At 34.3% G+C, this 15286-nt stretch overlaps 1 protein-coding gene across 1 annotated transcript in view; it reads left to right on the top strand.

Annotated features, from left to right (window-relative positions):
- NMD3 (NMD3 ribosome export adaptor) overlaps window positions 1–12425 on the top strand; it is a 33778-nt gene extending 21353 nt beyond the window's left edge. Inside the window, exons 10-16 of the mRNA XM_004003199.5 lie at window positions 7–124; window positions 1034–1179; window positions 6843–6955; window positions 7729–7801; window positions 9158–9264; window positions 10545–10615; window positions 11052–12425. Coding sequence (XP_004003248.3) covers window positions 7–124; window positions 1034–1179; window positions 6843–6955; window positions 7729–7801; window positions 9158–9264; window positions 10545–10615; window positions 11052–11182 — 759 coding nt within the window. The 3' untranslated portion in view covers window positions 11183–12425. The remainder of the gene's footprint in view (window positions 1–6; window positions 125–1033; window positions 1180–6842; window positions 6956–7728; window positions 7802–9157; window positions 9265–10544; window positions 10616–11051) is intronic.
- The last annotated feature ends 2861 nt before the right edge of the window (window positions 12426–15286 follow it).

Raw genomic sequence — 15286 nt, 5'->3', positions numbered from 1 at the left:
TCCTAGGATAATGTTGTTTGTCTGTCTCCAAAACTGGCACAAAGTCTGGGAAACATGAACCAGATTTGTGTGTGTATTCGAGTAACGAGTGTCATCCACCTCATAGATCCAAATACCCTACAAGGTAAGCTTTAGAAACTGCCTTGACACTTGTATTTAAAAAGCAGTAATAATTTGTTAATGTTAATTTTATCAAGTATTCTCAGTAATATTAAGTATTCTCAGTAATATTGTTTTAAAAAATTAGTTAAAATTAATACTGTATGGTGTTTAAAACACTGGAATTTTTTAACACTTTTGGTAAATTGCCCTTGTATTTTTTTTTTTTCTGAAGAAAAATTTCTTTGAATTTTTAAGTTTTTATTAGTCTTATCCCATTATTTTTACTGAACTGGACTTATTTACCTCTTTTATTTTTTATGACTAATTATTTAAGTTCATTATCGAATTTTAGTGTAGAGCGTACGTTTTAAAGTTTGGAACATTTGACTTAAAAGAAGACCCTATATGGATAGGTGTCTCTCAGTACTTGGTTGCATCACCTACTTGAGCTTTTTCATATGTTTACTGTAATACAAGTTTTCTTTTATAAAACATTGAATTTATTTTGATATTTTCTAGAAAGTCATTTATTATCCTTATCAATTAGAATTCTCAGTCAAAATTCTGTTTGCAGTATTGGGATGAACATCTGTCAGGTAGAAATTTATTTCCCATAAACTAAACACCTAAGATGGCTGATAATGTGTCAAATAAAGTGCCAGCACATGAAATAGCTATACAGCTGATTGGATCTGATCTTATTTTAAAGGTACTTGTTAGTAGCTACGTAAGATATTTTTGACACCTGGTATTTCTCTTACTCTCTGGGAAATTTGGGGTTGATGTCCCCTGCACTGTGAGTTACCATTCTGGTTTCTGTTGACCTGATGATTCCCATTTCAGTTTATCAACTTCTTCCTAGTTAACACATTTGATGGCTTTTGAAATACTTCAGTTCTTTCATTCTTTAATGTTCTGTGTTTCCTCTTAGTTGCAGATATTGATGGGAACACTTTCTGGAGTCACCCTTTCAATAGTTTATGCCATCCCAAACAACTGGAGGAGTTTATTGTTATGGAATGCAGCGTAGTCCGAGATATAAAACGCAGTGCAGGTGCTGGAATGATATCAAAAAAGGTAAGTTCCATCCTGTTCACCTTGCCCTAATCCTAACTTACTGTTTTAGTTTCCCTCTCTCACTTTTTTTTTTAAATTTGATAGTAATTCCAAAATGTGGTTCCAAATAAGCTAACACCACATTCAGTTAAAACTGTGTTTTGTGTTTGTATGCTATTTGCTTTTAACATGTGGCGATTGTGGTGAAAACTATCAGATTTACACTGTCTGGTAAGTTAATTCTTTCTCTTTAATATTAAAATGTTATTATGAAAAAGTATTTATTTTACTTTTTGTATAGAAGGAGCAAATGAGAAGCTTAACCCTCTTTCACTTTTTAAAAAATTTCAAACATTTTGAATTAAATGTATATATATTATCACTACTGAATGCTTCAATATGCATCTGTAAAACCTAGAAACATTTGCTACATAATCAAAGTATTATACATATCAGCTATATAGCTTGCCAAATTTCTGCATTTCTCCCAAAGTGTCTTTTATGGTTTGTTCAAACCAGTACCCATCTGGGGACTGACTGTACATTAAATTTGAATATTATACCTCTTAAATATTAATAGTAGTACCCGCTCTCTTTTTCTAATTTTTTTTTTTAATGATACCAACTTTCTAAGGCAACTAGGCCATTTATTTTGGTGGATTTATATTCTCATTTCTTCATGATGTTATTTAACTTGCTTTGTAATCTCTTATATTTCCTTTAAAAGTGGATCTGAAGTCTCATTTAAATTTAGGTTAATTTTTTTATTTTGTCACAACATTTCAGAGGTGATGATATGTACCTTTTGTGATATATCAAGAGGCAAGTAATGTTTGATTGTTTGATAGCCAGGTATCTGTGTTGAAATTTTTAAATTTTTTCCCTTTGTTCCTGCCTTCTCCCTCCTTCCTTCCCGCACTGCCTCCCTCCCTTCTACTCAGATTGCTTCAAATGTAGCCAGTAGGAGCCTCTTCAGAATGGTTTCTGTCCTTTAAAAAAGTTTTTTTTTAAATAACTTTTACTTTTTTGGGGGGTTGGGGGGACTTTCCAGGTACCTCAGATGATAAAGGATCCACCTGCAATGCAGGAGACCGGGGTTCAATCCCTTGGTCGAGATAGCCTGGAGAAAGATTTTATTTAGAGCAGTTTTAGGTTCATATCAAAATTAAGAGGAGATAAAAGATTTCCTGTATACCCCTTGCCTCCACACATTGGTAGCCTCCTCCATTGTCATTGCCTTTCTCCCACCAAAAGAGTGGTACATTTGTTACAATTTATGAATAGATTTATGGACATATAATTTATGTCCACATTGACATGTTATAATCACACAAAATGATTACATATTTGACACTGCAATTCACTCTTAGTATTGTACTGTCTATGAGTTTGGACAAATGTGTATCCATCATTATAGTATCACGCAGGATATTTTCATTCCCCTTAGAACGTGCTGTGCTCTGACTATGCATTTTCTACTCCCTCCTAACCCCTGGCAATCACTGTTGTGTTTTTTTTTTTTTAAAATACTGTCTCTATAGTTTTGCCTTTTCCAGAATGTCATATAGTCTTCTCCTATTGGACTTGTATAGTCTTTTTATATTGGATTTTCACTTAGTAATGTGTGTTTAAGGTTCCTCCATGTCTTGGCTTAATAGCTTTTTTTCTTAAGCGCAAAGTATTATCTTGATATCCCACAGTTTACTCATTCACCTACTGAAGGACATATTGGTTGCTTCCAAGTTTTGGCAGTTATGAGTAAGTTACTGTAAACATTCCTTGGCATGTTTTTGTGTGGACGTGGGTTTTCAGCTTCTTTGGGTAAATACCAAGGAACATACTTAATTCTGTAAGAAACCACTGAAGTGCCTTCCAGAGTGATGGTATCATTTTGCACTCCCACTAGCAGTGTATGAGAGTTCCTGTTACTCCACATCTTCACCAGCATTTGGTGGTGTCAGGATTTTGGATTTATCCGTGTTTAGGATTTGGGCCATCCTAATAGGTATGTGATAGTATCTCATTGTCAATTTATATTTCCCTGATAATGCATGATGAGGAGTATTTGCTCATGCTTATCTGCTCTCTGTATGTCTTCTTTTGTGAGTTGTCTGTTAATGTCTTTGGCCCATTTTTAAAAATCAGATTGTTTTTTTCTTATTTTTGAGTTTTAAGAGTTATTTATGTATTTTGGATGATGTCCTTTGTTAGATGTGTTTTCTGGAAATATTTTCTCCCAGTACAATTTATCTTCTTATTCTCTTGACATTGTCTTTCATAGAGCAGAAGTTTCTAATTTAATGAAGTTCAGTTTATCAACTGTTCTTTCATGGATCCTGCCTTTGTTTTACTTACAAAGTCATTGCCAAACCCAAGGTCAGCTAGATTTTTTTCTTTCGTTGTCTTCTAGGAGTTTTATAGTTGTGTGTTTTCCACTTAGGTCTATGATCCATTTTGAGTTAGTTTTTGTGGAAGGTGTAAGGTTTGTGTCTAGATTGACTTTTTGTTTTGCATGCCAATATTCAGTTGATTGGGCTTTCCTGGTGACTCAGCAGTAAAGAATCTCCCTGCAGAGCGAGAGTTGCAGGAGACATGAGTTTGATCCCTGGGTCGGGAAGATCCCCTGGAGGAGGGCATGGCACCCCACTCCAGCATTCTTGCCTGGAGAATCCTGTGGAGAGAGGAGCCTGGCGGGCTATGGTCCACAGGGTTGCGAAGAGTCGGATATGACTAAAGCATCTTGCATGCACGCATCCACTTGATCAAGCACCATTTGTTGAAAAGACTGTCTTTGCTCCATTGTATTGCCTTTGCTCCCTTGTCAAAGATCAGTTGACTGTTTATGTGGGTACACTTCTGAACTCTATTTTGTTCCACTGATCTATTTGTTTATTCTTTTGTCAGTACCACACTGCCTTGATTACTGTAGCAGTATAATAAGTCTTAAAGTTAGGTAGTATCATTCCTACAACTTTATTCTTCTCCTTCAAAATCTTGTTGACTATTCAGGATCTTTTGCTTATCTATTTAAACTTTAAAATCAGTTGTTGATACCCACAAAAAAATCCTATTGGGATCTTTAAAAAATTGAAATGTAGTTGATGTACAGTAGTTTATTTTCTGTGTACAAGTGATTTGATATTTGCATAATGTTGTGAAATGATCACCGTGGTAAGTCTAGTTACCATCTGTCACCATACGAAGGTATTACAGCATGACTGACTGTTTTCTTTATGTTGTGTATTATACCTGTGTGGCTTAACATGGGATTTTGATCAGAATTGCATAAATCTGTAGGTCAGATTGGGCAGAACTTAAATCTTGACAAAATTGAGTTTTCCTGTCTGTGAACATGTAACATCTTTGTGTTTTAGTTCTTTGATTTTGTTCATGAGAGTTTTGTAGTTTTCTGCATACAGATCTTATACATAGTTTGTTAGACTTAAGTATCTCATTTTTGGGTGCTAATGTAAATGGTGTTTTAACATTTCAAGTATCATTTTTTGTATTGGTAAACAGGAAAATGACTTTAATTTATAACCTTGTATCCTATAACCTTGCTGTATATATTCAGGAGCTTTTTGGTCCATTTAAGTTTTCTGTGTAGATGACTGTGTCATCTGCAAAGATCATTTTATTTTCACCTTCCTGGTCTATATACCTTTCATCTCCTTATCTTTTGTGGGTTTCCAGTAGGATATTGCAGATGAGTAGTGAGAGGGGACTTAGAGGGAAAGCTCCCAGTTTCTGACCATTAAGTATAATGTTAGTTGTAATTTTTAAATAGATACTCCTTATCAAGTGAAGGAAGTTTCCCCTCTATTTCTAGTTTACTGAGAGTTTTTATCATGAATAAGTGTTGGATTTTGTCAAATGCTTTTTATCTATTGATATCATTGTGTGATTTTTGTTTTGTTTTATTTTTAGCCTGTTGTTAATGACTGATGAGCTCCATTAACTTGATTTTCAAATATTGAACTAGCCTTGCATACATATGTTAAATTCCACTTGATAATGGTGTACATACAGTTCTTTTATATTTTGTTGAGGAGTTTTAAATCCGTGTTACTTAAATCTAGTTTACTTTCCTTGTAATGTCTTTGTCTGGTATTGATTTTATGGTAATGTTGGGCTTGTCAATGAGTTAGGAAGTGTTCCCTTTGCTTCTGCCTTCTGGAGAAGATTCTAGAGGAATGGTATATCTCCCGTAAATATTTGCTAGAATTCACCAGTGAATCCATCAGGGCCTGATGCTTTCTGTTTTGAAAGATTATTAATTATTGACTCAGTTTCTTAATAGCTGTAGGTGTATTCTTATATCCTTTGACATGACTTTCTTTACTAGTCTTTGAAAGCATCCTTACATTTTGGGATAACACCACAACATTTAGGTGTTCTAAAATCACATTGTGTAGTTCTTACCCCAGTATCTGAAATCAGATATTTCTTCAAGCATGTCAGTCCTATTTCTTCTACTTTGAAAGTTAGTATTTACGAGAAAACACTTATCATTTAAACACCACCACTTCTTCTCCAGTGTATATAAAGCTAGATATATGGTTTTTTTTTGTTTTCAGACATTATTAGAATTTAGTCTTTCCCTGGTAATTTGGTTTTTTCCTCTCCCCTCCCCCAGTTTTCCCCTAAATCTGGAACCTGTCTGTAACTTCAGTTTTTTCCTCTATCTTTACCTCTTCTTTTTGCCTCATTGAGATTCGTTAATTCTACCTATAATTCTTAGTGTTTTGCTCTGAAGCCGATTTTACTTGGGTTTGTTTTTGTTAGTAAAAGGTATTGGCATGGCTGTACTTAATTCAGCCAGGAAATTTGAAATGTCATTTACAGTTGCTTGTAAAATTCCATGTTGGAAAGGGCCTTTAGTGGTTTTTTGCTTAAAAAGTTCAAACTTGAGAGGATGTTTCCATGATAGTTTTTTTAAAAAGTTGTGCCTCAAAATAGTAGACATTCAGAAAATTAATTTGATGAAGATTTGGGTGCTGTTGTGGCAGTGGTGCTGCTGGAATTGTTAGATTATTTTCTATGAACTCTGGTGTTTTTAACGGTATGTGTAAAACAGAGGTGTTACTTAAGATATTTGCTGTATTTAAATGAAGATTCCCCTGCATTTTTAGTAGGTGGCTTCCCAGGTGTGCAGTGGTAAAGAATCTACCTGCCAATGCAGGAGATGCAGGGTTGGGAAAATTTCCTGGAGAAGAAAGTGGCACCCCGCTCCAGTATTCTTGCTGGGCCATCCCATGGACAGTGGAGCCTGGCAGGCTACAGTCGCTGGGATCGCGAAGAGTTGTACATGACTGAGCACATGCGTGGACGCACGGACTTTATTCTTTCTGCTCAGTCTTTGTTGAGTGATCTCCCTGTGAATACATTTCTTTTGAAAGTTCTATATATGTGTCTGCTTTTAGGTGACAATGTTAATGTTTTCTAGAAGCCTTGAATAAAATCTTAACAAAAATATTTATTTTACGAATTACTTATGAGTTTTTCTCTACTCATAGTTCAGTAATTGGTTAATTTTGACAGTGTTTCAGAGATCTGGAAAGTCAGACACTTTTAATTTAAAATGAAAATCAGAAACCAAAATCAACATTGTATTTAACTTTTCTATGAGATGCTTTTTAAGTTATGCCTAGATTATTGAAGAGTTCATTTTCTTCCCTGTTAAGCATACCCTCGGGGAAGTCTGGGTACAGAAAACATCTGAAATGAATACAGATAAACAGTATTTTTGTCGCACTCATTTGGGACATCTTCTAAATCCTGGAGACCTGGTGTTGGGGTTTGTATTATTTTATATTATTTTAAACTGCCCACTAGTATTGCAGATTTTCTCTGGGAGCCAGCAGAGCTATCTAAAATAAAGTTGTTTATCCTAAAAAGAACTTAAGAGTTCTTAGGAGCTATATAGCTCACTTTATTATTGATGAATAAATTACTCATTGGACAGAAGCTTATAATTATTCCATTTTGGCCATTATCTTAGAGTCATTTGTTACAAGATTTTGAGTAATTGATCCCTGAAATTGTATGATAAGATTATCTGTATAGTTTTCTGGGGAGCAAGTGGTTTTTTGTTAGGCATATGCTGTTGTTAAAATAAATTTCACTGTTAAAATATGGCAGCTATATATGTAAGGAGTCTTTTTGGGCGTAGGATAGCCCATTCTGATGCAGAACGTAATAAGCTTGCCTTAGACATTACTTTTGCTCTTGGGGTTTCAGTTCTTTTTACTGGAGAATGAAGGGTGTTTTGTTTTTGTTGTTTATAAATGAAATGGAGCCATCTAACTGAATCCTTACATTAGACTGATATATATCTGTTTTGTTCTTTTACAAGAGTATGGTAAGATGGGCAATAGTGGATGACTTGTGAAACTCAGAGATAGAATGCATTATTATCTTTACTGTGATCTGTAGAAGCCTATTTACTGTACAACTTCTGAAGTGGGAAAGCATATTAAATGCTTGATCTTAGGAGGAACTGTTAGGTGATCATTTATAAAACAACACGGAAAGAGTAAGTGTGTCATTGTTTCATTGTTTTCATTTCAGGTTTGATTTGGTCAACTGTAACTTAAATGATGAGCATGTCAACAAAATGAAATCAGATAGAGTCCCAGATGTGGTAAGGCTTTAGATTTTTCCCTTTCTCTTGTGTTGATGGGGATTAATGTAACTGTTATGGGGAAGATGCACGAGTTCTCATTTTCTGAAAATAATAAACTTAGAGATTTCTTTTAAAATTGCAGTTATAATAGCAAAATCTTTATGTAAGATTATTCTTTGATAATCTCAAAATCCAAGATTTATTGAGTTTTTTGTTTTCTCTTACCAAATTTTCGTTCTGTCAAATTGCTTGATAGTATCTATAGAGCAAAAATAAATTTACAGCTAAAAATGATGACCTTTATTCTGTTCATTCTTTTAGGCTCAGTTTATTTCATGCATTTTTTCTTCATTTTTTTGGTGGAAGCTCAGATAGATCTTCTTATTATTAGTTCCCTGACTGGTGATCGAGCCCATGCTTCCTACAGTGGAAGTGTGGAGTCTTAACCACTGCCAGGAAAGTCCCTCATGTATTGTTAGGAAGGCATTTAAAGTTAATACCATGATTCAGGTTTGAATATAATTATTAGTTGAAAATAATCTCTACAATATTAAGTCTTAAGAGAAAGGATATTACTTCTGGGAAAAAAAAAATGGTAATTTTTAACATGAGTTTATAAGAATCAGGAGCAACAGTGAATGTGAAATGTGAAAGGCTGTCTCCTGCTTGCTTAACTTAATGTTTTAAAATAAATATTAATCTCTTTAGCTGTGGGCAGAAATCAAGTCATGGCATAAGAAGGACTCCCCTCCTCATCACCCAATTGTGCTTTTATTAATTAATAAATTAGGAAATAGAAACATGGTTTAGGTGTAAGTCTAAATTGGTATTTCTCAAAGAGGTCATAAAGAGAAGATTAAAATGGTCTTACAAGAATTTGTGAAATTATTTTATCCCCACTTTATTAAATTGTTCTAGGACATATAGTTGTGAATGTATATATGTAGCCTATAAGTATTTGTCACTAAGAATATGAGGGAGAAAAATTGTCTTCCTTTGATAATGTTTCAGAATGACTTACATGAATGGTAGCGGAAAACTGAACTTTGATGTAATAGAAGGAAAAAACCACCAGAAACATGAAATTTTTGATATAAAAAAGTCTCAGTCACTGGAAGATTTCAGTTAGTAAATTTAGCAGTTATACACATAAGGCTAAATGCATTCTCATAAATTATTAAGTGCATTAATAAAAATGTTGAAAGTTCTGACACTGCTTCTTAATCTCTACTCCTTTCCTTTGAGGTATAACCGCTATCATCAGTTGGCGGTCTTTCTGACATTCCCATAACTTTTCATTTAAAAAATTTTATTGGTTTTTGAGGTCCTGTTACTTAGTTCCCATTTTTTGTAATTTTGCAAATATTTCTTTAGGTATTAATCAAGAAGAGCTATGACCGTAGCAAACGTCAGCGTCGTAGGAACTGGAAACTGAAAGAGCTTGCAAGAGATAGAGAAAACGTGGATACAGACGATGAAAGGTCCCACTTCATTTATACTTTTTATGTTGTCTTTAATCCTTTTGATAAATCTTTATGGTTTTTATATCATCAAGAAATAGTTACCACATGGTTGCTTCTTGCACTCATTATTAATTTTGTTTTCTTATCAATATGTTGTTTGGATCAGGATGAACAGATATAATAACCTTTACCACAGATCTAGTTATTTTTTCCTGATTTGTGACCTGATGATTGCAATGTTGTTATGGATGATTCATTTGAAAATATAATGAGTTCTTGTGGGTCCAGAGTGTAATCCACAAGGTATAATGATAACCTTGTGGATATCACAGAGAGCAAATGAGTACTTATGACTTAGTGTGAAAGAAAACAGCTCTTTGATACCAAATATGCTGGTTTTTAATTTAAGGAGAAATGAAGATGCTGTGTTGTAGAAAAGTTTATTGTATGATTGAAAGAGTGGCCTTAATGATGACATTGATAATATTGGTATCTACGAAAATGAAATGTTTAAATAAAGTTGTGTCTTGAAATGTGAGTGGGAGATAGCAGTATTTATAAAATATAGTCTCATAGTGTAATTTAAAATAAGTATGTATGTATAAATATATAATGTTAAGTAAATATTTTAAGTACATATTTGACTTTCATCTATAATCTTAAAAATGGTTGTGTTTCAACTTGACTATACATTTTTTGGGGGAGAGGGTAAAGTATGAAGGGGTCTTCTCATTGCCTTATATTTAATGTCCCCTTATATTCAAGTGTGGCTTCCCTGATAGTTTAGTTGGTAAAGAATCCGCATGCAGTACAGAAGACCCTGGTTGATTCCTGGGTCAGGAAGATCTGCTGGAGAAGGGACAGGCTACCTACTCCAGTATTCTTGGGCTTCCCTTGTGGCTTAGCTGGTGAAGAATCTACCTGGAATATGGGAGACCTGGGTTCGATCCCTGGGTTGGGAAGATCTGCAGAAGAGAATGGCTACCCACTCCAGTATTCTGGCCTGGAGAATTTCATGGCCTGTATAGTGATTGGGGTCACAAAGAGTTAGACATGACTAACTTTCACTTATATTCAAGTGTGTATTGTTTATTATTAATCAGGTAATTTTGAAGGAAAATATTTTTCAAAACCTGTCAGTACTTATTTAAGATCCATATTTGACGTTCAGTTATAATTTTTAAAAATTTTAATACTTGGAACACACTTAACTTTGTAATACTGAAAATGAAGAAGACATTAACTTCATACTTTTTGGTAAAGGAGAGATACTTAAATGTTTCTTTTTCCTTCTGTAGGCAATACCAAGATTTCCTTGAAGATCTTGAAGAAGATGAAGCAATTAGAAAAAATGTGAACATTTATAGAGGTTGGTGAATAAGGAGTATTTAAGTTGTATCTTCTGTAAATAAATAATTACTGCAGTATGAATATCTTGATATCTTAAACTTCGATTCCATAAATGACTTTTACTGTATGTTCTAAAACTACTCTAAACATTTACCCATCTTCCCCCTAAAAAAAGTCCCAAACTTTCGCAACAGTAAAATATTGTTTACTTTGCTACATTTATATAATTTGCATCCTAGCATGATCCCTCAATTTGCTGTCCCCTATGCAAATAGGTGGTTATTCATACATTTATGCAAGTTTAGTCATTCAATGCATATTTAAGTGCCTGCTCTGGATGTGATATAAGTGCTACAGATATAATATGGTTAAATAGTAGTAATGATGGGGAGGGCAAGTATTTGCGTATTTCCATATTTGTATGTATTTGAAGTTCTCTTTATATTTTGTCGTAGATTCAGCCATTCCTGTGGAAAGTGACACAGATGATGAAGGAGCACCTCGAGTTAGTCTGGCTGAGATGCTTGAAGACCTTCACATTTCTCAAGATGCCACTGGTGGTGAGGGTGAATCGATGATGACCTGAGAACACGTTGTATGTGGTTTCCACATCTGTAGGGTCAGGATGTTGGACAGAATACTTTCACTGTCTGTTCTGTCTATGCCTTCACATTGAGAGAAGAGAAATTTAATTTTAAACCTGAGTAAATGCAACTATTTCAGTTGCTCACTTGAAGAACTAAAAAGTTGATGGCTTTGAAGTTTTAGATAAAAAATTATGGAGAATGGAATTATTACTGAAATTTAGGCCATTAACAAATAGAAGTTTATTGGCTTGCCTTTTTTATGAGACATTAGTATTTTCATATATTGTATAGCTCTGGCTTTAAAAGCTTGCGAGTTGTGATTCCTTGGAGGTTACCTGAACCTTCAAGCACTAAACATGCTTTTACATTCTTTTTATATTGATTGGTTTAGTAGAAGAGCATATGAAAAGTCAGTTTTAGTATGAACTTATAGGGCACTTTAATCTACTTTAGATCATTTTTATATCCTTGGGATAGGAAAATTGGGGGTTCAGTTTATAATTGGACATTCAGTAGGAAAGTTGCCTTTTTTATTTATAATATTTACATCTTCAAAAGCTGTTAAGCTGGGGATAATCTTTTTGTTGCAGAAGAAGGTATATTTAAACTATTAACAAATTATATAGCAAACAGTATTGAAAGGTTAAATAATAATTTATCCCTTAATTGTTTTGGATTGTAGCTGCTTATGTTATAAAAATGTCTTCCTGTCTCTACAAGGGTTTTGCTTTTAAAATTTTGGTTTACAAATTGAGAAGGAATTCTGTCTTTATAAGTTTGTTTCATTGAACACATCACCATCAAAAAGAATGGTAGAATCCAGCATATGGATGATGAAATAATATAAGTGATCTTCTTGCTTTATAAAACCATGAATCAGATTTAAATAGGAAATACCTTTCATATCCTTGAAGGGAAAGCATTGGTTTGGTTTTTAAAGTGTTCCGAAAATGAAGTTTTAAGATCCTATTTCTATAAGTAAGATAACTGAGCATGCCAGAACTAAGAGCCAACGCATAAATTCTATATACATCACTAAATAAGGAAACCGAGTAAGTGCTGAATGGAACACTTTCCTATTTAAGATTTGACTCCTTAATCCTGAAGTTATGAATAAAGCCTTGTTCTTTCTAAAGTGACTTCTTTTCTGTCCGCATATTTAAAATTTTTACCTGTGGTCTGTCTGTATCTCTTCTATGTCAGGACTTCAAAAGGCATGAAAATAAAAACAATCTCCCCCTTTTTTGTGTCCTTGAAGTGATTATGTTTGTGTCATATTTTAGTTTCTTGCAGTTTTCTGAGATAGAGTTAGTGTTTTTGATGTTGTGTCTTTATGAGTAATGAAATCTGTTGGTTGAAAGAAGGCTGTGACAAGATGAGGGAATATAGCTAAAAGCAAAGATGTTAGCCAAGAGTGTGCACAGTTACACTGCCTTGCTGAATCTGCCATTTTAGAAGATAGTTCCCAGGCTTATGGGTCCCAAAATACTCTTGTTGATGTCCCAGAGTTGATATAATTTGAGAAGTGCTGGTATTAATCAGAAACACAGAAACCTGGTTTATAACCCAGTTTATAAATATGAATAATTTCTAAGGCAATATGATTATTTTTTTATAGCTAGATCTGCATGTCAAGTCACTTATTTTATAGGCAAAAGGCCCTTGATGAACAGGGAAGCAGTCAAGGGGAGAGAGTTGCTTCAGTAGTTAAGATGGTTAACAGCGTCAAGCTAGTTCCTTGCCACAGTAGAACCCAGAATTCCAGGCTTTGTGCTGGGACACCAATCTCTGGTCAGTTTTGAAGTAAGTACTAAGAGCATTCCCGTGACTCTTAATTTTATTAAATGTGTTCATGGTGATTCTTACCTTTAGATAACTTGATCTGTTATTTTTAGCCTGAAGGATGTTTATTTAAAAAAATAATTGAATTTTGACATAATTTCAGACAAAAGTTGCAGAATAGTGAAAAGAATTCCTGGAAACCCTTCACTCAGGTTTGCCAAATGTAAACACAACCTTATTTTTTTTCTTTGTCTTTTAAAATGTTTTTTTTTTCCCTGAGCCATTTATGAGTAACACCCTAAATACTTGTTTTTTTTCCTCTTCAAAGAAAGGAATTTTCTTATATAATCACAGTGCAATAATCAATATCAGAGAATTAACATTGACACAATATTGTTATCTAATCAGTGGACCACACTGAAATTTTGTCAGTTATCCAGTCTATAATAAAGTCCTTATCTAAGATTGTGTTGTGTGGAGTTCTCTTACTGGACTTTTTTGATCTGAACCTGTTCCTGAGTTTTTTTAAAGGTGTAATTGGCGTTTTTGAGGAGTCCAAACCAGTTGTTTTTGCAGAATGCCTCAATTTAGCCTTGTCTGATATTTCCTCACAGTTAATGTTAAGCTCTTTTAGCAGGATTACCCGAGATATAGTGGTCAGTTCTCATTGCACTGCGTCAGGAAATGTATGGTGTTGATTAGCCCAGGTGTTTTCAGACCTTGGGTTATTTTAAGTTGGTTTTCTCTTTGAAGGGATTAAAATACTTGATCCTTTGCAGTTGTTATTTTAACTTGATTTTTTAAAAATTCATTAATTTTTAAATGGTAAAGCATATACTTTGATTTACAGTTCTTTGAATTTTAACATGTATAAATCCTTATCAGACTTTGGGTTATTTTAAGTTGGTTTTCTGTTTGAAGGGATTAAAAGACTTTATCCTTTGCAGGTGTTATTTTAACTTGATTTTTCTTTTTAAACTCATTAATTTTTAAATGGTAAAGCATATGCTTTGATTTACAGTTCTTTGAATTTTAGCATGTGTAGATCCTTATAATTGCCACTACAATTAAAAAAAAAAGCCTATCATCCTCCCCAGCTCCCCTGAATTCCCTTTGCTACCCTACCCCTTTGTTTTCAAACTGCTCACCTATCCTTCACCCTTGCCAACTTTCAGTCTGTTTTTTAACTTTAGGGTTTGCTTTTTCCAAAATATGTAATATGAAATCATACAGTATGTAGCCACTTAAGTCTGCTTCTTTTCAGATAGCATGGTGCAGTTGAGATTTGACTAAGGTGTGGTATATATCAAGAGTTTGTTACTTTTTATTTTGAATACTGTTAAATTGGTTGTACCACAGTTTATCCATTCCCCTGTTGAGACACATTTGAATTTCCAGGTTTTGATGATTAGGAGTAAAGCTCTTGTGAACATTTTTGTATAGGTTTTCATTTTACTGGGACAAATAACTAGGGATCTGATTGTTGGATCTTTATAGTATTGTGTATTTAACTGTTTTCCAGTTGATTTGTGCCTTTTTGAAAGTTTCCCACCAGGCTTCCCTGGTGGTTCAGAAGTAAAGAGTTCATCTGTACTGCAGAAGGTGCAGGAGCTGTGGGTTCGATCCCTGGGTTGGGAAGATCCTCTGGCAAAGGGAAAAGCAACCCACTCCAGGATTCTTGCCTGGAGAATCCCCATGGACAGAGGAACCTGGTGGGCTATAGTCCTTGGGGTCACATGACTGAAGGGACTTGAGCAGTCACACATGCTTTCCCACCAGCAGTGTGTCAGCATCTCAGTTACTGTGTATCCTCACTACCACTTGATGTCTTTTTTTTTTAACCATTTTGATAGATAGTAAATAGTGTGCTTTGTATTTTCCTGATGGAGTCGCAGAGTTGGATATGACTGAGCAGGCACACACAGACACACAAAATGGCTTATTATGTTGAGCATCTTTTCATATGCTTACTTGTTATATGTATATTTTCAACTGATAAAATCGCTGTTCAAAACCTTTGCCTACTTTTAAAAATCAGATTGTTTATTTTCTTTTTGTTGAGTTAACTTTTTCTTTAGATGTTCACGTCCTGTAATTGGCTAGTGGGTGTGCCGTCAGTCTGGCTCCTGGGTGCTTTTCACATGTTCTCTATATATTTGACTTTATTCATGGATGCCGATAATGTAACTCTTTGAGCAAGTTTTGGGTTTCCCTTATTCAGGGCCTTTGTGCAGTCTGCTTTTGGCTTGTTTTCATGATAGGGGCAAATTTTCCTAAAAATAGACCAATTTACTTAAAAATAGGTCAGCCTCAGTTGAGTC

Source organism: Ovis aries, chromosome 1 (assembly GCF_016772045.2).
Source record: "Ovis aries strain OAR_USU_Benz2616 breed Rambouillet chromosome 1, ARS-UI_Ramb_v3.0, whole genome shotgun sequence".
NCBI lineage: Eukaryota > Metazoa > Chordata > Mammalia > Artiodactyla > Bovidae > Ovis > Ovis aries.
The sequence above is the reverse complement of the archived record's forward strand: the minus strand, read 5'-3'. Positions and strand labels throughout refer to the sequence as shown.